Raw genomic sequence first — 23,438 nt, forward strand, 5'->3', positions numbered from 1 at the left:
CAAAAAACATCACGCCTAGCAATTGGCTCAATGATATTGGTGACAATAAGTTAGAAATTATAAATCAATGGATGAAATGAGTAAGTTTGCATGATTTTTTTTATATTCTTGAGACTTTTTGATTTTTAAATCAGTTGAAGGGTACTGAAACTATGGCACAACAATAGTTAGTCCTACATGTAAGACCTGACACTGATATTTATGTTGTGGGCGTCAAGGTCTTACAGCCTAAATAATGACGCTGTGTAGCGTGTTTTGATGTTGACAAACATCGTTATGAAAGTCAAATTTTCAGGAATAACTCAACTGACAACTAAAATAATAACGCTTTTCTACAAAGTAAAGTCATAATGTTTTAGTCAGACTTTACTTACTCCAATGTCTTTTCTCTAATAAATTCAAATTCTCACAAAAGAAATGTACCTATTTTCAAGTTTCATTGGCTACATTTCAGTTAGCTAGAAAGTGACGAAAGCCAGGAATGCAGAAATCAGGGTAAGTTAAAATATTATTCTTTAATGAAATGAATAAAAATATATTATGCCTATTGGAACTGTAAGCAACGGTTCATTTCGTTCAAGAAACTTATCCCCAACATGTACCTACTTTAACTTACTTCGGCATACCTCGACTACTGTCACATTGCAACAAATTCAAATGTATGTCAATGGAACATGAAAATGCGTCTATTTGCTAGCATCATATTTTCATTCCGCCAGGATAAAGACAGCACAGTAAGTATATTAATTACACATAAATTAGTGGAAGAGTTTCGATATAGGCTGCCAAGTGTGTTTGATGTTCCTGAAACTTTGATTACTCATTCTGATGTCAACATCGGAACATACTATACAAGGCCGTTATTTGGATAGTAAGACATAGCACCTAAACAAAATCAACATGTGCTGTCTTACATGTAGGACTAAACAATAGTATGTGGTACGTCATATAAATATAACCCCGCCCAAAAAATCGCAATTAGTTCTAGTATTTTTTATAACAAGAGTAAAACATTCCATTCACTACATTATTATCTATAACTCTGTACTTTACCAAACCAATGTTTGAGCTCAAAGCTATAAATGGCCCTTCATCACCCCCACCCTCCGCTACAAGATAGTAAAAGTTAGAAATATCACAAAAACTAATTAAAATCTTAAGGAACATATTATAGAAAAATACGTGGGGCATATGCACTGTTTTGTACGTGCTTTCCGTTTCAAAGATTACTTTTAAATTTATGTTAAAATGATCACCTTTGTATACAGGCATGACTGAAATTAGGTTCGAGCCGACAGGAAGTAAACTTTTAGTCCAACGCACGCGTAGAAAGTTGCTTAACAGGGAAATCGAATTAAATATCGAGATTAAAATACGGATGTATAAATCAAACACGACAAAAAAGACGTAAGTCATTATATCAACAAAAGGTGTGATGATAATTAGACAACTATTTGTTGCAGCAGCTTCATCACCTAGGACAAATAGAATGTTCCAAGAATGTGTGTAGTATTTATTTCTAATATTTTATTTTCATGAAATACTGTTTATATTGCGTTTTCAACATGCAAATGAGCGATCAGTAATGTACAAGATCTAGCTTTTATTTATGTCGTTAGCGTAGTAGGCAGTAAAGCCAATACGAATTTTTTAATTCTTTTGAAAATGACAAAACTCAGAGTTTCAATGACGATTATTTTACCTCAGTGATATTTGTGTTACGACTCAATGGACTTGAGCTATGTAACAAAATAGACAATTGGAAAGAAAACCAACTCGTTTTTGTAAAATTTAACAAACAATTTATTTCTCTATAATATAAAGTGAAAATTTAAAAGGAACTTGCAATATTGAGAATTAAATCCCAAATTAATCATAACTGTTCTATCACAGGTCCAAAAGTATAGAATATTTTAATGAATTCCGTCTTGAAAGTGCTGTACAAATAGACTTGAATAAGTAAGTGTGACAATAATATTGATGTATCACAATGATATAACCCAAAATGTCTTTGAATGAGTCCTCAGTAATCTTAATGTAGTGATTAAGTCCCAAAAGTCAATGAGCACTTTGTAATTCAAATGAATAATTGAAGAAAAAAAATATTCCTCTCAAAGTATATCTGAACAAAACAAAAAGTGATTCTACTAAATGGCTTATGAAATGCAAGATTTGGTTGCAGATCAGCTTTAAGTATTTTCTGGTTGGATTTTCCTACCATTTGACAGATTTGACAACATCTACAGTATTTAGAAACATCAATTTCAATTTTCGGCCAATAAAACTGATTCAAGACCTTGTGATAAGTCGTATCAACACCCAAATGACTAGCCAAGGGATTTTCATGGGCTAGACTAAGAATTTCCTGTCGATATGACCTTGGAATGCCAATTTGATCACTCTCTAAAACCAGCAGGTACCTCATGTGGTCTCATAATGACCCCATTTATCACAAGATAAAAGAGAACACATTAAGCTTCAGTTTCGCTAACAGCCATCTGGAACAAACAGGAGATCTCAAAATCTTGTTCCTGCTCGACAATGATTGTCTTTTTTCACTTTCCCTTAATGTTGGGGTTCCATTCTTTTTCTTGAATGCATATTTTTACATTTGTGAAATTCAACATTCAACCGAAATACAATTTTACACACACGGTAATCTACATGCGAACTAATGTTATACGGAAAGCAGAAAGTTTCCATATGTAAATATATTTTTTTACATGTACGTAGTTATTGACGGGACTCTGTAGACAAGAGGCATCCATATATTAAAAAGACAAGGAGAACTTAACATTATGCGGCCATTTTTCGTGGCACCTGACGGAAAATGTGAAATTAACATTAAGCTTTTCGTATCATGGGATTCATTGGACAACGGAATATCCTATGCTAAAAATGTCAGTATGTTTAGTTTGATAAGTGACTACTGGGACAGGGGAAAATGAACATGGGGCTACCAACGTTTTTGCGGGTTTATAACAACAAGCTGAAACCCTGTGTTTAAAATGCCCATTGGTTTATCCTTAGCCAAATAAGGTGGAGCTTTTAAAAATAAATTTTGTGTATCCTACTTTTAAGAGTATCACTAAACAATGCGGCCCAAATCAGTCAGTCACATGTATTATGGTTAGTGTTAAGTCAGTTGCTGACAAATGTTACGAATTCGTTAACCCTGTACTGTTATATTCCCCTGGTAATCGCGCATCATTGAAGTGTTTGTATACAGCTATATTTCTTCTCATAATGGTATTCTCATCCAGAACAAGCAATCCATAGGAATCAAAATAGTCCGTCTCTATCATATTTGGTAGATTTCTTTGTACATGTACATTTTAAAGTATTCGCTTTCCCTAGACATGGTTAAGCTTACGCCAATGCCTCATACAGGTCCAAGAACAATCGGTTAAATTTCATATAGAAATAAGAACCATGTTTAAGGTAGGAAACATTATTAGGCCTTTAAGTTTGTTCTTGCAGTCGAAATAAGTGAGTTTTGAGAGCCCTCTTGAAAGTGATCACTGTGTCTTTGTGTCTAAGTTCAGTGGGCAATTCATTACCCTGGTATGCAAAAGAACGCTGTCCAAATGACCTTGTTTTCGTAGTGGGAATAATGAGTATACGGTTGTCAGAAGAGGAGCGTAAGTATCTTGCTGGTGTGTACACATGGGTGAGGTCGGATAGGTATGTTGGACTAGAGTCCGACAGTGAAACGTAGCACAGAGAACAAATTTTGTGTTTGATTCTGGATGGAATGGATAGCCAGTGTAAGGTACAGAGCAGCGGGGAGGTGTGTTCTGATCGTGGTACTCTAAGTATGAGCCGAGCAGCAGTGTTTTGAACTTTTTGAAGTTTCTGGAGTAGATACTGAGATGAACCAGACATAATTGAGTTACAATAGTCTAGTCTTGAAAGTACTAATGAACACGCAAGTGTTTTAGTAGCATCAACTGAAAGATATTTGCGAATTAAGCTGATGCGTCTCAGCTCAAGATATGCAGCCTTGCATATGTTCATGACATGTTGGTACAATGTGAGAGTACTGTCCAGAGTAACACCAAGGTTTCGTACTGATTGTGTGAATTTAATGTTGGTGTTGCTGATATTTAGTGTTTGAGGTAAAGGATGTGAACGAGAAAGTCTTTGTGTTGTGATCAGACTGGCCTCAGTTTTATCATCATTCATCTGCAGCTTGTTACATATCATCCATGATTTCACATCAGAAATGCACTTCTCTACACCTTGGATGGTAGCATTAACTTCAGTTGGGTGCCTAGATTTGTTTATTTGGGTGTCATCAGTAAAACTGGTGAGACACTGGATGATGATCTATGACACTTGAGAGCGACTGAGTGTACAGAATGAAGAATCGTGTATGATTTTGTTTGATGAGCATTATTGTATCCACAACTTAATTTTGGTAAATTGTCAATCCTGCCCTGTTTTCATCATGAGTAATATGTTTCCACGTTATAATCTCCACAGTTTAGTTAAACCTTGCCATTTCAGATGCTTTATGGCCTATATGCTGGGGGGGGGGGGATTTTATCCTTCTCAAACTGTATTTTTTGTCGGGCTTTAGAAGATTTCTTTTGAAAGCGTCTTGTACCTCATCTCCCTTTGTTAACTTTCTCGATTTAGTTGTATATTGAGGAAATATGCATTGTTTTTTGTGTTCCATTTAATTTGTTCTCACAGTTCAGATATACTTGTGTAAGCAGCTGTACGATCACGATCTTATCAAATGTTCTTAAAGACAGGCCTTTGTCTGTTATATAAAGCAGTAGGAAAACCTCACGAAAATAGTTTACGCCTGAAAATTTGTCTTTAGGCGTTGTCAAGAATGAGCAGTTTACTCGTCTAAACCAAATACTATTATTTACAAATATTTGCAACAATTAAAAAATTTCAGAATTATTTTAATTTCGATTGCCTGTTTCTGGTTCGAAAAGAGTTACTTCGCATACTGAGTCACCATGTTTTAAAGTACACTTTGTTTTCCATAATTTATATACCTGTTTTTGTAAAATAGTCCTAGATTCACCTTGTAAAGTTTAGCAGATCTTCAAGAGTAAGTTTAGCAAAATGGGAATATGTAGAAGTATAAATATCTAATTTTTACTTTTATACAAAGTTCACTTATTTTGTTATACCTATTGTTCCAACCATCTTGCCATCGCCATTATATTTTATCTGTCATCATTTTACAAGTTATAGTTTGTGTCACTATTTTCGATGCGCAGAAGATTTTGTTTGCTGCGCATGCTCAGATTCGTTACAGAAGATATTATTACGTTATAATTTAAGTGCTTGGCATTTTATTGTTACCTTTGGATCCAAGAGTTCTTGAGAAGCAACATCCTTGCGCCTTCCCTTACGTTTCTGAGCTCGCCATTGCCTCCCTAGCCAGCATCTCAGCAACATGCGTTCCTTTACTTCTGTATTACGTTCTCTCACATCTTTATTTAGCACTACACTACTGCTAGTACGCACACACGAGATAGTATTATTCCAAACTTTATGAGTGTTCTCGCACTCCCAGTAAGCATGGTACTAGTTCAATAAATTAACCCCCTCCGTACAGTTAGACATCTACGTTGGTAATAGCCATATCTAGCCCGATATTCACAATGTCCAGAAGTTCAGCTATTCCACGTGGATTTACAAGTCGCCAAACATAGGATTTGATCCTGACATATTATGTTCATATCGTCAAAAGAACCCTTCAGCAGACAATGGCTAAAAAGCCACGAAAGTAAGTGTACGAAATATACACCGATGCATACAGACATGCCTGACTGCAGATTTTTGCCGGTTTTAATGAATAGGCGATATCAGCCCCTAAACCGCCAGTCATTATGTAGAGCAAATATTATGCATATGGACAGTGAGGAAATGAGAATTTAGCAGCGTGATATATATTGTTGGTGTGTTTTAATTTGTTGTTTCTTTTTTGTTGTTGCCGTTTTATTGATTTTTAATTAACAAAGTCTACGCGCACAAATATGGAACAAATTTAAGAGTTAAAAGTATGCATGTTGTCATATTGCATGCCATTTTTGCTCACTAATAAATCGAGTCAAACTGCAAACAACAAATATCCTGAATGCTGTAACATAAATCGCGTGCAGATCAGGGTCTTTACTGTTTGTTCTATTGATTGCTCATAACAAACTGCACAGGCCACGATAGTAGTAAGGTGGGACGGTCTAGGGACTAGGGGAGTTCCATGTTAAAAAGGCAATATCCACACTGGGGACTACGTAAATTTAACATGGGAAGCAATATCCACTCTGGGACTATATAAATTTAACATGGGAAAAAAAAGGCATCCACTCTGGGGACAAGGGAATTTAACATGGGAGAAAGAAAATATCCATTCTAGGGACAAAGGCAATTGAACAATGGGAGAAAAAATATCCATTCTAGGGACAAAGGCAATTGAAACATGGGATTTTTTATTTTTTTAAAAATTAAAAAATAAAAAATAAAAAGGGGTAGGCAATGGAAAGTCATTCTCTTTTCGAGACCTATGAGTGGCCCTGCAAAGGGCCTTTGGTTTCATCATCATCTTCTTCTTTTATTTCCTCCACTTCTGTAGCCATCTTCTAACTTTTGCCATTATTCCTTTCTTCTTCTTCTTCATTTCTGATTCAGGCATCCAGTCAGGATGACCTATCGCTCGGAATTTCTCCTGTATTCGTATCCAGTTATTGTTGAGTTTCTCAAAGCTTTCTTTTCTCTTTCTATTTTCTTCTTCTTTTCTTTCCTTAGTCCACTTTTCTTTGATGTTCTTTACCTCTTCCGTCATCACTTTCCTCATTACTTCTTCGCTTTTGTCAGCTGGTCCAACCCCCATTTTACGTACCGCCACTCCGTCCAATTCAATATCTTTTCTAAGAAGCACCTGACTTCGATGGCATTTTCAAGTGCTTCCTTTAAATTTCCCACTCTTACATAAGGCGGGTCAATCAATCCTGTCAGTCTCTTTTCCTCTTCTTCCATCATTCCTGTTACTATCTCCTTTGCTTCCTTCAAATTATTAAAACAGTCGAGACACTTTTCTAATTTGAATTCTTTCTCTATTTTTTCCATGACAAACGTAACATCTACTATCCAATAATAAATGCCTATCAAATGATTCAGTAACGCTGTTGCTACCACCATTTTCTTTGTCTTTATTCCGTGGAATGGGTTCTAATGGCTAACACTGTTAGCTTTATAGTTAAAGCGCGGACGTGATGGAAAACATCCCCCCTAAAACAAAATTGATATTACCTAGATCATCACTTAAAACGTGCGGACGTGAAGGAAAACATCCCCTACTTTTCTCATTTCATATGATCTACTATCCACATACGTGAAGCATCAATAAACAAACCCCTAATCTACTATTTACACACGCAAAGCATTAAAATTAAACCCAAATCTACTATCCACACTAACCTACGTGAGCTCTTACACACATACACACACACACACACACACACAAAACACACACTCACACAAATAAAAAGAGTCAGTGTTTATATTCACGCTACTCTACATACACACACATTGGCAAATTGATTACTATTTCTTTTCTAAAGGTTTGGGTAGCCCTGAAAAGGACTGTTTGTTTTTTAACTCCAGGACACCTGGTTAATGCTGGCACCTTCCTGGCCTGGCACCACACACACATCTTCTACTCCAATCTTTCCAGTTGACTCGTTTGACTGGGAGCGCAGAGGGAGGATGATTAGCTTCATCACCCCAATTCTCTGTCTCTGGTATCTTGTAAGCCATCCTCTCTCCTATTTTCTTTTCCACCTCTTCCTTTTGTCTTCTCTCCTCCTCTTCTTTCTTTATCCTTGCCTCTTCTACTATGGCCTCCGCGGCCAGTTCATTTACTATGCGCCTGGCATATTCCAGGTGCATCTGGAGTTCTAGCAGTTTCACAATTCTGGTATTCATTGTCTTGTCAACGAATGAACAGGGTAGCTAGACTGCCCAGTGATTTTCAATTTATAGTAAAAGCGCGGACGTGATGGAAAACATCCATAAAACAAAACTGATATTACCTAGATCATCACCAAACAACGCGCGGACCTAAAAGAAACACTCACTCACTTTTTTATACTGCCCATCACTATTCTAAAAAAAATTTCGTTAATCACTTCGATATACTATTCACATACGCAAAGCAATCCAATCAAACCCCAAATCTACTCTCACCACATCTCAAACAGCAAAAAAAACACGATCTTAATCTACTATCCACACCAACGTACGTGAGCACTTACAAACACACAATCCTATACACAAACACATACACTCACACTATAAAAAAGAGTCAGTGTTTACATTCACACTACTCTACATACACACATTGGCAAATCAATTGTTATTTCTTTTCTAGAGTATTGGGTAGCCCTGAAAAGGGCTGTTTTTTGTTTGCTATGGCAATCTTTTAGTTTCTAAGAATGCGACGTCCTCTGAGGATAGACTTTCTGGCGATAGGTCTGCTTCTTCGGAAAGAGAAGAAGAACTCTTTGGTATCGATACGACAATCGACAAAGCCTCTGTCAGGTTCAGGTTCCTGCTGCTGCTGCTGTTGTTGCTGCTGCTGCTGTCTCTGAAGTCTGTACTTCTCTGTCCATTCTTCTTTCTCCCTGTTCACTTCTTCTCTGAAGAGCTCTTCTATCAGGTCTTCAGTGACTTTTAGCATTCTCACATTCTCTATCTCTTCTGGCTTCGGTATCAGACTGTGTCTGACCCTATGCAAATTCACGTAGGCTTCGTTTAGATTAGCTAGTTTGGAGCACATCTTCGTAGGAGGATGAATCGACAATGGATGGTTAGACTGGAAACTACCCCGGTTCTTAAAGTCAAAGCGCGGACGTGAAGGAAAACATCCCCACACGGTTTTCGAGCCGAACCGTTCAATAAGTATCATGAGAGGGATAGTAAGAAATCAAAGAGCATGAATCAACATTCTTATAGCCAAACAAAAGACAAAGGCATTTTTTTTCAAAACACAACATTTTTTATTCCAAATCACTTAATACTAACCAACAACTCTAACATTTTTTAACAATAATCCAACAATATAACATCAAACATTTTTTCACATGACAAACATTTTTTTCAATTCACACTCTACTTTAAACAGGGCTGACAACGTTGTGAATGAAATTGTGATTTCCACTGTTGGAAGTCATTAGGCCATTGATGGACACTACGTTTCCTATTTTGAGACAAAAGATAAGCATAATGGTCACAAAACCATTGATCTACTTTCACATCGTTTCTAGAAGACGAACGAGGATCAAAATGAGTCACTAAATGTTCTAAGGAATAGCCCAGGCTGCGATGATGCAGAAAATACACACAATATTGTCCACACACCAAGGAATATGTGCCTTGTAATTTCACATTATTGAATCGGGTGGTCTGAGCATTTCTTCTCATAAAGTCAATGATATCGTCTTCCAAAGGGGGCAATCCGTACGAATCGAAATATTCCACACATCCTTCTTGAGGAAAGTAGACGGCTACCCAGTGGGTTCCTGGGAGATGACTGTCGTCCGTGTTGATGACATAAGCTAGATGGTCTTGAGGTTTGCGATGAGGGAGTTTATCTTTAGCTCAGACGACAGGATTCCAAGAAGACGTATACGAACTGTGGTTCAAAAGGTAATAAAGTTCCCAGGTATCCATGTTTTGTTTTTTTCTTCTTCACAGGTAATAATAAGTCATCAATTCGATCCTGACTTTTTGCTTGAAAATGTCTGACAAATAACCGTTTCTTCGTTTCGTCTCCCCACTCTGATTTAGGAGAGCTTCGATACGATGGATCTCTTGAGTGGTTAATGGTGGACAAGAATGTTCACGCAAGTCTTTGTACCACTGATGCAACACGACTTCGTCCGAGATGAGACTCCAAGCTTCGTCCAGATACTCGTCCAATTTTTCTTCTTGACTCAGCATCAGGCATTTATCGTGTTGAATTTGACTGGGATGATCGTTTTGACATCCATAGCACTCTTTTTTGATCAATTCCGTCATTATTTCCACCAAGTGTTTGGCAAAACAGGAGACTAAATGGGCTTCTTGTTCTGGCCATCTCGACTTCATCATGATAACTTCTTCTTCCACGGTCTCCTCACATTCCATCTCCAAAGTTTCTCCACTAGGTAAAGAGGGATAACAGTCTTCCATGGCTTCTAATAATCTAGAATGACTTCTCTCAAACTGTTGATTTCTATCGTATTATCGAATTCTGCATACAGGATGACGTTCACCGTTTCATCAGGGTCTCGTTTTGCAAACTGAATTTCCACACGAATCTGGTCGGATTTTATAGGGTGGAAATGTCCCTCGTCGCTGCCTTGGTCTGGAGTGAAATCGAAAACCCACAAAGCGTAGCTTCCTGCATAATCTTCGTACGATATGCCATGACTGGTGTTGGTTCCTAACTGTCCGGTAGCTTCGTACAAGGACAAGTACGACCTCAAGTAATTCTTCTTGTCAAAGTCGGGTTCGAAAGGTCGGGTACACAAGGTTTTGCCATCGCGACTGACTTCGATCTTGGACACACCAAAGTGTTGAAAGTAGAAAGGATTTTTATCGGCAGCTCCGTTGAAGGCTGTATTCTCGACGACACCAACGATCAAAAGTTTGGGTAACTGTCCTTGGAACAGATGATCTTCGATCATGGATCGCTGTCCCTTGGGAATGATGAAGGTTTTCACTTCCACGCGTCGTATGGGATACTTGTCGGTCGTTCTGCTCAACGTCTGACTGATGTCGTTTCCCACTTTAGGTAACACTTCCACACGGCGTACGTAGAGTCTGGCTTCTTGGATTTTGGTTTTGTAATCGTCAGCACTAGCCATTAAATGGAAAGCGCTACTGCTACGATTCAGTCTCAGGCGGACATCCACCCGTTCAGCAAATACTTTTCTTGCAACCACATGTCCAAATGCAAACGATCCATCAGTTCTAAACTCTGTCCATCTTTGATTTTGTTTCTTCGTTCTACAAATCCATCATTGTATTCTTTCTTTTTATCAGTTGTATCAGTTTCCAATAATTCAAACTGGCCTGCATCGTCAGCTTCCAATACCACACAGGCATTGAGATGAGTGTTCTTGGCATCTATTCCGTACGTCAAGAGATTTTCCAGGTAGGCACGATAAGGGTAAGTATCCATGCTGCTACTGACTAGTTTGTTATTCAAGTACAAGTCCACTCCACTAAACAAGGAATGCATGAAATTGTTGACGGGAGCTACTGCTTCAGTGTCTATATCACCTCCTGTTTATCTAGAACTTTGACTTTCAGGTACAAGTAACTGCTATTCAGATCGATGTAATCTTCGGGCTGTCCTTTGATTTCAAACTCGATGGGAGCGGAATCGGTCAATGAGGAGACGGGATGAAATTCCACCCACTGGGATTCTTGCATGGTCATCATGGTGGGTGGCATGGCAAACAGATCCAGTTCCGACTTGGAACAAGCGCAAGATTCTCGGTGCATTATTTTTTTCTCTTTCTCAATAATCGAAAACGTCTAAATCTCGAACGGTTCTTCTTTTCTTTGTCTTTCTAGCTTTAGACGTGTGAAGTCTGGTGAAAGGGTGTTTTCTTCGTCGTCTCTTTCTGCCTTGTCCTTGCTGAATGCCTGACTCTGTAGCGTGCAGGGCATTTATAGGTGTTTCTCGTCGGCCCAAAAGGTCTTTGCCCGTTTCCAGCAAGTCATTTTTGCCTGCACTCATGAAGGCTTCTTTGGGATTTTGTTTGTCGATGATGACATTTTGGAGAAATTCTTTGCCTTGCGTCAGTGCGGCATCTTTCAAGGCGTGCAATCCTCGTGTCACCATCGGTTTCAAGACTGGGGCCACCGAACGAAAGGCCGATTTTAGCACATCTCCTAAACCGTGTCCTCGCTGTCGAGCAACCCCTCGGTACACTGGATACATGAATTACGAATCGTGAGAGAACCGTTTTCTAAAATGGAGTTTCACCGTGACTTTCCCTTTGGTGAATGTAATATTTTGTCACAGATCTCCTTTTATAGCAATGTTGACACTGTCCAAATACGACTTACTGACGGGCAAATAGTGAGGATGTACAAATTCGCGGTGGACGTGATAGGTGTTTCCACCTTCCTGGTCACTGGTCGTGGCACTATCCACTTTGAAAGGAATGACACGCAGTAACGGCACGGAGGTGTGTCCCACCACGTTATACTCCACCACATCGGAAAACACAAACATCAAATTCAGTCCTTGGTTCAGCTCTACAGGGAATCGAAAAAACTTGTAAAATTCCATATTGCTGTTGATCTTCGGTTTAAAATTTGGAGCCATTTTTGTGTCTCCACCTAAAATATCAAACAAGTCACGATTAAAACTGATGAACAACGTTTGGGTATCCTGAAATTTCATCAAGAAGCGACGAGCCACTTTATGGTACTCCAGGGTGACACTTTTTTTGATTCTGTTCAGGGCTTTGCCAAAGGCTAACTCGAACCTGGAAGCAATGGTATCCACCAAATGATGGCCACTAAAATAAAACCCTGCCGGAATTTTCAAGATGTAGAGACTGAAGGCTGGATTGTTGGCTGGTTTTACGTCGCCTGAAAACCCGATTTCATTCATGGTTTCTGGCAATTGTTGGTTCAGGATTTCGACCTCAAAAGTGTTTTGCTTTTCAGTGATGTTTTGGATTTGTGTAGGGTGAATCATTTCTACCAAAGCCACGTCCCAATGGGTTTCGTGATCTAATGGGATGGCTTGAACTAATTTGGCCGTGTAACAGCACAACGTGTTGTGGGGAAACACCTCCATGGAACTGTCACTGGGTAAGGTTAAGTAAAATTAGTTTTGGTGACTCATAATTCCAGAGTTCTGTGGCTGTCCGAGGGGTTACTGGACGTCAGAGGTGTGTCTCCGCCCAAAATGGGGTTGTTGTTGTTGTTATTGGAGTGGTGACTGACACTGGCACTGGACACAAGGTTCCCCTGGTTCCCGTTCGAGGAGAATTTCAGGAAGGGATTGGGAAGCAGGTAACCGATGCAACTGCTCAATAAAATGGTCCACAATTGTTTGTCTCCTTGTTGCAAACTCAGATTAGCGATGGCTGCCCCGATGACACAATATACCACGAAGATTTGGCAGAAAAAGACGATTTGCGTTTTAGGTACACGTTCTCCACACCACACCCACAAGGGTTGTTTTTGTAAATCTTGCAGAGAAGAACTAGATGAAGGAGTGGTAGCCGTAGTAGCTGCGTCTGTGTGAAAGGGCATGATGGTCACTTCTTTTTATAGTCGATGACTTGCGAAGCGTCGATCCAAGAATCAAAACTGGGTGGATATCCTCTCCAACGTACTTTGACTTCTTTGACACGTCGTTTGCCTACTTTACGGGTTCTGCGTTCGAGAATGCTTTCGATGTCGTACACGTCGTCTTCTTTTTTGGAGACACGTTGTAACACGGGCAAATAAAACGTTCCTTTGAGCACTTCTCCGTTCATGTCTTCCAATTTATTGACGGTAGGATGACGACCATGCACCCGTCCAGTGACACGAAACAATTCGGTCGTCCAGTTAGGTAAGTAACCTTTGTCGAAAGTGCGTTTGGTTTTGCCATTGCCCACCCAATCTCCTACGGTCAACTCTCCACTTTTCTTGGGGACAGCCCTCGTCGGGGACGTACCAAACAGACGCTCAAACACCAACACTTCGTTCTCGGGAGTCACTTCTTGCGCGGCACGTCCAATGCTTCGATGGTAAGATTGGTTGTACGCTTGCACCAGGTGCGGTAAGATGTCGATGTACTTCAGAGTGTGGTGATGCGTAAAATATTTCCACATGCGTTCTTTCAAAGTGCGTTGAAAACGTTCCACGATGCTGGCTTTGGTTTCGGGATTCTCGGTGGTAAAAAAATGAATGTCACGTTTCTTTAATTCTTTTTGGAAAGCTTGGTTCAGAAATTCGGTACCTTTGTCCGTTTGCCATCGAAGAGGGTGACGACCGCCTTGTTTCAACACCCGTTGCAGGGCTCGCACTAACTCGCTGCTTGATTTGGAAGTCAAGGGCACGACCCAGGCAAATTTGGAAAAGACGTCGATGACATAAAACAAATATCTGTAGCCACGACTGTAGCTGGCCAAATGAGAGACATCGGCTAAATCGGCTTGCCATTGATGATCGATGCCTTCGACTCGGGTGCGAGTTCTGGCAAACTTGCGTCGAATGGGTTTGTGTAAATTGTAGGTAGTTTGTTCTTGTAACCATCGTTGCACTTGAGGTAAACGGAGACTTTTCAGTCGAATTTTGGCAGCACGATACAATTTTTGAACTCCTGCGTAACCTGCAGGATGGGAGGGATCGTAGTAAATGCTGGCTAACACCTCCATTTTTGTTTTTGGTGTGTTAATAAGTCACCCACTCTTCGGTGATGCTACTTTGGGTGGGACGAAAGGGTGGTTTGGAAACGGATTTACGTGTCCGATGGGCTACGGGAGTAGAAGTCGAAGGTAGTGGTGGTGGAGGTGGCAATGGAATGGCTTTGGTCTTCTTTTCTTTTCTCACTTCTGGTTTCCCTTCTTTTTTTTTCACTTCTGTCGAAGAAGGAGTGGACATCATCTTTTTAACCCAAGCTTTCATTTCTTCTCGTTGGGGTGTTGGGGACGGGGTCAACAAGGATGCTGCAATCTTACTCGAAATGGGAGCTGCTGACGGTGTTTGAAACACTTCTCGCATCTCTTCTTCCTCAGGTCTTCGTGGGGTAGCATCTCTGGTGACTCCTGGGGATGGTAGTAGTGGTGGTGGTGGCAATGATGATGGTGCTGGACTTTTCATCAAGGTCTTAAAATCTTTCAGAGTGGGTAGAGCTGTTTCGTCTAAAGCTTTCTGGTGAAAGAGTTGCAGTCGTTGCAAGAGTTGACCGTACTTTTGCGATTTTTCTGTTTCGGACAAATCTTGGCGATCCATCAAGGACTGCAATTCGTGTTGTAACTGGGACATCTCGCTCAAATTGGGATTGGGAGGTAAATGCAGGGTGTGTTGTTCTTGCCAACGATGGTATTCCATCCATCGTTTGTAAGGCACTAAAGCTAGTTTTCGTCCTTCCATGGGGTTGTCAGGGGTCGATTCTGAGATCTTGGGACTTCCGAGGGCCTTTTTATCTTGCTCCCACCAGTCCTCCCAACATGGTTCCCAAGACTCCTTTCAGTAAGGGGCCTAACAAGAGGGGTAAAATACCTCCACGTTGAACCAACATCTTCTTCTTTTGACGAATGGGAATTTTCTTTTGAACCATATGGCGAAGAACGTGACGATGTTTGCCTAAGCATTGTTTCTGGTGTTTGGACAAAGGGATCGTGCCTTTCAAGACGTTCAAACAGCATTCGCACACGGTATCGATGACCTCTTTGGAGGCTGATTGAATGAGTTTTTTTCGTAGGGGTGGAGAAGCTTTGGACAGGACAGATAACATGTCCCCATGTTTGACTAAACGAGGAGGCAGTCCTTTCCTTTTCTTTCCTTGGGGTTGTTTAGAAGAGGGATGTTTTCTGGAGGGTGACATCTTCAGGAGCACCAAAACACTGATACCCTACTTGGTCATAGGCCTTTTTTTATACTGGAACGCGTCGCCACTGATTGTCTTTATGTCGTATCAACTTCAGGACAGGCATGACACGTCGTGCAGGTGTACGCAACGGACTAAATCGAGCCAGTTCTTGCTTGGACAAATCAAGTAAACTTTGTAACATGCCCGATCTTTCTTGAACTTTGATTTTGGGAGCAGGTACTTTGTGAGCAGCAGCCACTGCCACTAAATTGGAGGGTCCTGCCACTGGGGAAGTTCTTGGGGTCATCAACGGAGAAGTTCTTGGTGTGATCAACGTCTCCAAGTACTCTTCAGTTTTTGGTGTCATCAACGGGGAAGTGGATGAACGTGAGGCTGCCGGAGACGCAGTCACCGCCGTGGCAGGTCGTGGTTTGCGAGTGTAAGGTTGCGTCCTGGCCGAAGTGCCTCTCTTGCGACTAGTTTTCTTTTGTGGACTTTTCTTTTTCTGGGGACGTTTTCTCTGTTTCTTTTTCTTGGGGCTTCTTTTCTTTTTCCGGGGTGGGGTCTGGTAAGAGGAGGGTCCAGCCACTGGAGAAGTTCTCCTTGGGGACCTGGTCTTTTTCTTCTTCTTCTTGGAGCTTCGTTTGACTTTTTTCTTGGGGAGAAGTTTGGGGGCATTAGGATCCCATCTTAAGAGAGAGCGAATGATGACCCCTCCTAGAGTACCGCTCCCTCCAGGTTTCAAAATGATTTGTTTTTTGGTTTGGGTGTCGATGCGGGGATCGGCCAGTTGGGTCAAAGCGACTTTGTTTCGATCAACAAAGCGTTTGGTTTGATGAGGAATCTGAATGATTCCTTGGAGTAATTGACGTGCCGTCACCGTGAACCATCGTAAGACTTCTTTGAGACTAGCTTCTAAGACACGAGCTCGTGTTTGTGGATTTTTTTCTCGACTGATGCCATACAAGGCACGAATCAATTTGACGGGAAGATGCGACTGAAGGGACGTCATGTTCAAAATGTGTGTGAGACAGACGAAAAGGGTCTGAGGTTTTTATAGATTTTTTTGTGGAGTGAAATTAAGTCGAGGACGGAGACGTGTACAGGATAGGCCCTCCGTCTTGGCACCAGTGGTGAAACAAGTGGGTACGAAATCGCAAATCATCGGGGGTCGTTGCGCATTGAGACTGATGGTGCGATGGGCTTTACTTTGTTGAAACAAATTTTGGGTGATGTAAACGACACTGGCATTACAATGATGCCCTTTGCGCGTGAACCACAGTTTAATTTCTTCTTCGTCTTCTCCTAACATGTCGTCAAAAATGACCAAATGGGTTTGACGGAAGTCAGAGACGATGCCGTCGTCTTCTTTAGGAATGCCTTCCACAAACACGATGGAATCGCCTTGACTTTCTCGCAAGAGGCAGTACACCGATTGCCACTCTTTGTAACACCACACGATTCGCTGAGGTGGTCGATCGATCAAATGATGTTTATGTTCGATCAAACGTTTGACGAATTCGGTCTTGCCTGAACCGCTAGGTCCGGCAATGAGCATGTTAAAGGGATGGCGAAAAAAAAAGCCTCCCAACTGGCACGATCTAAGTGTTCGTCGATGACTTTGACAGTGGGGGAAGAGGGAGCAGAGACAGCAGAAGTAGCCATAGTGTCAGGAATGTCACTTGTGACACGAAAACAAACAAGACGAGAGTTTATATACTTTTTTCAGAACACGTTATTGAATGTTTTAAACATGAATACGAAAGACAAAAATACATAAAAGCCAAAGGCTTAAGTACAACGATAAAAGGCACATGATAACCATCAACGTGGAATAAACACAAGTGTCTGTACAACATGTTTTGGGTAAAGTTCTGACCAGTTCTATAGGGGGTAAGGTCACACAAGTGTCCTCCCGAAAGGGTCTTTCAGGTCTGTCCACGACAGTCCTTTCCTGGGTGACAGGTTCTTCTGGCAACGTCACTAACACAGGTTGAAAAGTAACTTTTTTCTTTGGGCGTTGAAAGGAAGGATCACAACTCTCGAGCATACTGGGCCACTTCTTGGGTCGAAGTCTCAAAATCACATTTTTTCCAGGCACGGACATCTTTCCAATGGGGGTGTAAGTCACAAGCTACACACACATCGTCATACACGTCTTGGGTAGCTAAAAGTTGACGAATCTTTTTTTCCCGTAGAGGTCGAGAAGTATCCAGATGAAAACGTAAGGCTTTGAGCAAAAGGAGTCTCTCGTGAACATTTAAAGGCACCACTTTCATGTTGAATAGGGTGGTAAATACTGTTCGTAAAGAGTCCACAAGGAATTGGCTGGTAAACGAAATCCCAGAAAACAAGTCACTAAGACACACACCACTTGTCGACCCAAATTGAATGGGTACAGTTCTTGTAATAATCGATGGTAATGATCCACGGTTTGAATATGGTCATTGAGTTCCTTCCATGGAATCTGTTGGATTACATGTGATAAAAGTCGTGGCATGGCAGCCTGTTTTTATAGTCTCTTTGTTTCGGAAACAATACACGTACTTTCTAGCCAGAGATCTTTGTTTTCCAGTGGGAAATTTAAATGTTGCATACTGTAACCGAAACGTCAGACTTCGTTTAGAAGTTTCCTCTTCCGCTAAGTAGATTCCACGTAAAATATGTCGGTAATCCTTTACTTTGTCTTCCTCAATGTATTGCTGTAGGTGAATCTCGAAGTAACCAAAATGATCAACACGTCGATCATCGGGGGACTGGAAGTATTGAACAAGGTCTGACCACTGAAACAATTTCTGACGAATCAGTTCTCTTATACCATTCAGGTACCAGTGGTTAAACATCTGGTGACGTAACGGATGCAACTGTTCTTTACGTTTGACTTGTATTTTCACCAGCTCTCGGTAAATCCTTTCTCTCAATTCCACAGGCAAAGCACGAATGTTCTCTTGTAAAGTATCCATGTATAGGTCATGCTAAATCCTCTTTTGTCTGACACAAGACATGTACTGTTTGCACAGACATGGTTTTAATTCATTGTCGAATCTAAATCGTTTAAACACTAATCTACACGTTACAATTAGTTCAGAAGTTTCCTCTTTCACTAAGTCGACATTGCGTAAAAGATGTTGGTAATTCGTTAACTCTTCCTCTGGAATTGGTCCAGTACGTTTACAATGTAGTAGATAGAATTATCCATACCTAACCATTCCTTTTTAAAACCAGGGGGTCGTTGATCAATGTCTGTCCAATGGAACACTTTCAACTCAATCAGTCCTTGTATAGCATTCAGGTACCAGTGGTTCAAACACCGGTGACGTAACGGATGCAACTGTTCTTTACGTTTCACTTGTATTTTCACCAGCTCTCGGTAAATCCTTTCTCTCAACTCCACAGGCAAAGCACGAATGTTCTCTTGTAAAGTATTCATGAATAAGTCAGTCCGTACAATTCACAATCTTCTCCTAGAGCAAAAGTAATCCACATAGTGAGTAATTTCTGACCACTGCCATTCAGGGCAACGTCCAAGAATGTCACTGAACTCTTTTGATGTAAACGGTCTAGAGTGATATAATAGGATGAATGCACCCTTGACCCAAAGAAATCTAACACACTGGTTGACTTTTTCACTTTCCTCTTGTGAATTTCTCGGCACAAAAGTTCTACAGTCACCCATTGAGATTTCACTCTGGCAAACCCCTGCCAAACTTCTTTGTAAATCTTCTCTTGCAGTTCTTTAGGTAATGATTCAATATCGTTTTTGAAATGCAGTTTAAATACTGGTCTCGGTGATGTCCAACATTTGACTCCTAACCAATCTGGTTTCTTCTTCGTCAACGACATGGTAAGTTCCTTTAATGTCTCGGTCCCACTAAGGGTAAGTAATGACAATTCGGTGACCATCGAGCATGTTCTACGTAGGCCGAATCTTGCGGTTCCCAGTGGTGAAGTGACACACCGCAACTGAAGCACTTGACTTTATCTCCTTCGCCCAAGTAGAACAATCCGGCTCTGGCTAATTCTTCGGGGGTCGGGCCCCCCAGATACTTAGGCCATTTTCCTTTGAACGATTGAAGACGATTTTCAAAGTCGCAGTATTCCGATAAACGCACAGGAAACGAATATTCGTCTTTCACAGGTTCGTTTCGATGAGGGTTGGGTGACATGGACAGGAGTTTGCTCAGGGCTGGATGACATCCGTAGGGGGGTAGACGTGAAGGTGAACATCCCCCTTTAAAACGAAACCCAGTAAAATGTCCAAGAGGACGAGCGGCATCACTTTCGCATCCCTCAGCTTTGAAACGCACAGCATCCCTTTCCATGATAGGGGTAGTGAGAACAAAGTTCCCATGATGCTTTACGGCATCGCTCAGGTCACAACGTACAGCATCGTACCCATCGCAAGGCTCACAATCGCATTCCACTTCCGAAGCCCCACACTTGAATTGTGCTTTTCTAAACTTATTTTGTGTTTCTCTGAAAGTATTCATCTTGTTCGCTTGGTCTTGGAAGTCACAATGAACTATCGATCTTGCCTAGGGTTCCTTTTTATATACAGACCAATACCGACGTGTCCATACGGTAAGGTGAAATGATTGGGAAGTCGCACTCGCTTCTGGTACACGATTTGATAGACTTTTTCCAGGGGTCGACTGACGATGTGGTGAGTGGGTAAACGTACAATCTTGTTTGGTTGATAGGTGGTCACTTTAAAGTTTCCATCCTCTCCCGATTGCAAGGCTTCTTTCAGTACCCCAAAGTTGACCACTCGACTGGTACGATAATTCAGAGTCAATCCTTTCACTTTGCACTGCGTGTGCACTTCTCCTTGTTTGTCCCGGTATTCGTAACCGTAATTTTTAGGACCACCACTGGCGAAACTTAGAATCTTGTCGTCGGGATGCTCGTCTGTCCAGGCTCCTAAACGGTCTCCTTCGATGTCAGGGTCTTGTTGACTCGGGTGATGGATGTAAATGCAACTGTCCGTGTCAAAGTACAGGACGCGTTCCCCTAACAGTTCTAAAGCTTCGTACAACTTTAAGCGAGCATGAGCTGTCACGTAAGCCGCAATGATGACATTTCCAAAAGGGTCGTCTTGTACAAAGTCCAGATCTTCTTCGCAATTGACCAAGATCAAATCCTCGCGAACGACGTCCACGTGTTTCATGAATTTGGTTTTGTCGTGAATCATCTGAAAGTAGCGGGAAGGTTCTGTCAAATACTCCGTCTTGGGTAAACACGGTCGTTGTGCCATTTTACCCCACAAGCAATTTAACATCACTTTGGCAAACGATCGCCTGCCTTCGTTTTTCTCGATGTGGTCTAAAGAGATGCCTTCTTGTTCATAGTATTTCTCTTTGAATTTTATTTGGTCTTCGGGAGTGTGACACCAGGAAGGATAGCCGCTGGCTTCTTGCTTCAGTTTCAAAAAGGCATCCACGTAGTCGGCGAAAATGCCTTTCTGCTTGGGGTCACCCTTGTGGTATTGTTGTGTCTTGGGAAAGTGACAAATTTCGTACACTTCTAACAGTTGGTATCCCATGTCCAGAGCTTTGAACAATTCTACGCTGACCCAGGTTCCCGTCAAGGCCCGTTCTTCCTGGGTGTGCTGACAAGGTTGGTCTTGGTTGCACGTTTCGACACAAGTACGACACAAAGGAAACATCAGTTTGCCTTGGCAATGGTGAGGTAACACAGGATGGTACAAGTCCGTGGGAGGCAAAACTTTACACTTGATCAGACCTTCGTATTGTCGAATGTTTTTCAGGTCGATGTGTTCCGTCAACAATTGTGGGTGCCCTACAGGAATGCGACAATATTTGTACACGTAGGGATACAGCGAACACACGTCCAAGTATTTCATTACTTCTCCTTTCTCTTCGTCGGCTTGGTAGAGCAAACAGGTGGCATTGGTTCTTCCTCCGTACAAACTATCCCTCGGGTTCAGCGGGTCCATGAACTGGTAACTTTCCACGAGGCGTTTAAACTCGGGATCGGTTTTCAAACGGTGATCGTACTCGTGTTCCCACATTTCCACCACTTGGTATCCTTCCTGTTCTAACTTTAGGCTTCGCTGACAAGTGGCCTGGTACAAGTCTTCCATGGTTCGTTGTAAAAACTGATTTTTAGTGTCACGGTCAGGGTAACAGACGCGACATCCGTGAAATAAGCAACCGTTAAACTCGTACACGATCTTGGGGTTTTCTAAGTTCCAGGCATCGACCGAATGCGTTCCGATGGTCTTTTCACCTCCTCCGTTGCGGGCATGCTGAATCCATTTGTCTTCCTTGTCGCACAAGTAATGTAACCAGCGTAGGGCTTTGACCGAGTATTGACGTTTGGCATAGTGGGTCGTTTGAGGACTGATGACAGCCACGGCGTTTTCTGGCATGAATCGTTGCCGGTACACTAAGGAACACGCTTTGGCAATAGTGCAAGCTTCTTTCAAAGGATCGACCCCTCCGTGTTCCATAAACAGTTCTCGAAATTTTCCACAGCAACGCCGTAAAATGTCCACGTCGGAACGACAATACTTTAGCATTTCTTCCTGAAAGTCGAAAGGGTCCGAGGCGTGAGCCTGGTACCAAGCGTAGAAAGCTTCTCGTTGTTCGGTACGCATGTTGTCGGGGTCGTAATAGTGAGCCTCAGGTAAATGGGGTAGAACGGCGTGTTGATTGGCTTCCGTATTGAAAAAGTGTGGAAAGTACCCTTTAGCCATTTCTGTCATTCCAAACGTTTTAGGCATTCGACTCAAAGGCATGGCCAAGTAACTCATCGAATCTTTAAACTGCACTTGTCCCACTTGCATGAAAATGATTTTGGCTCCGTTCAAAGTCACTTTAGGACGCTCGGTGCCATGTTCCGATTAGTACCTCAAAAGAAACTGTCCATCGTATCCGGAGAAATTGTGAGCCATCACCGTGGCATGGCGATGACAATCTCCGTAACGTTCGATGTCCTCTTGGCTCCACGTCTTGTCGATGGGGTCTAAGACCCATTGGGCAAAATCGGCTAACGTGTTCGGTCCTCGAAAGATTTTTTCACGCCCTCCGGGAATCTTGCTACAGTGAGGGCAATGACTGAAGATAGGTTCTTGAATGCACTTCTCGCACGCTCGATGAGCCACGCAGAAATTAGGAATGTGAATGCCGGTCTCTTGTATGTATTCGAAATCGAAAAAGATGAAATTGCCTTTCTTCTTGTGACCGTCCTCTTTCTCTGGTGGGGGTTGGTATTTTTGCACGTAGCATTGGTGTTCCAAGTCCACGATGTGGTGACAAATGTGACATTTTTTCTTTCCTGAACATACGTCTGCCTTGGCACTATTGGTACGTAGGCCTTGTCCACACGTAGGGCACAATCTCAGCAGTTGACAAGCACATTTCTGCTGTGAACCTTGCGTCTTCATATGTTGCTGGTAACAGGCAGGGCTGAAAAACGTGCGCAGACAAGCAGGACAATGTATTCTTTCTTGTCCTTCGCTCAGACAGGGTGGAGAGGCCAAACATCCTGAGCATTTCAATCCGCAATGTTTGTGTTGCTCTCGATTATTATAACCATAGTCACATTTCTCACAGTAATATTTGTATCCCGGGAATCCGGTGATAGTGGTAATGGTATCGAAATGGTCATCGTGATGATAAAGGTGAATGTATTTTCCATCCTTAAAGTCTTGGCCTCGAAACAACAGAGGCCCGCGCACTTCTTGAGGGTGCACTTTCAAGGTGTAGAATGGAGCTAGGACATCTTGCAATGTTTGCATCTCAGGAATACCGCAGGGTGTGTCTTTGGACAGGCCAGCTTGTTGTAACAGGAGTTCTGCTTCACTTCGTTGTTTGGCTCGGTTCGATTTTCGAATGTTCTCCCAGGCTCTTTT

At 41.7% G+C, this 23,438-nt stretch overlaps 1 protein-coding gene across 1 annotated transcript in view; it reads right to left on the reverse strand.

The window, feature by feature from the left end:
* The window catches only part of LOC149807140 (ubiquitin carboxyl-terminal hydrolase 14-like), a 77,689-nt gene extending 76,361 nt beyond the window's left edge, over positions 1-1,328 (reverse strand). Inside the window, exon 1 of the mRNA XM_089962607.1 lies at positions 1,257-1,328. Coding sequence (XP_089818733.1) covers positions 1,257-1,272 — 16 coding nt within the window. The 5' untranslated portion in view covers positions 1,273-1,328. The remainder of the gene's footprint in view (positions 1-1,256) is intronic.
* Between the last annotated feature and the right edge of the window lie 22,110 nt (positions 1,329-23,438).

The sequence above is a fragment of the Sinohyriopsis cumingii genome, chromosome 1 (genome assembly GCF_028554795.1).
Source record: "Sinohyriopsis cumingii isolate HCF-2022 chromosome 1, ASM2855479v2, whole genome shotgun sequence".
NCBI lineage: Eukaryota > Metazoa > Mollusca > Bivalvia > Unionida > Unionidae > Sinohyriopsis > Sinohyriopsis cumingii.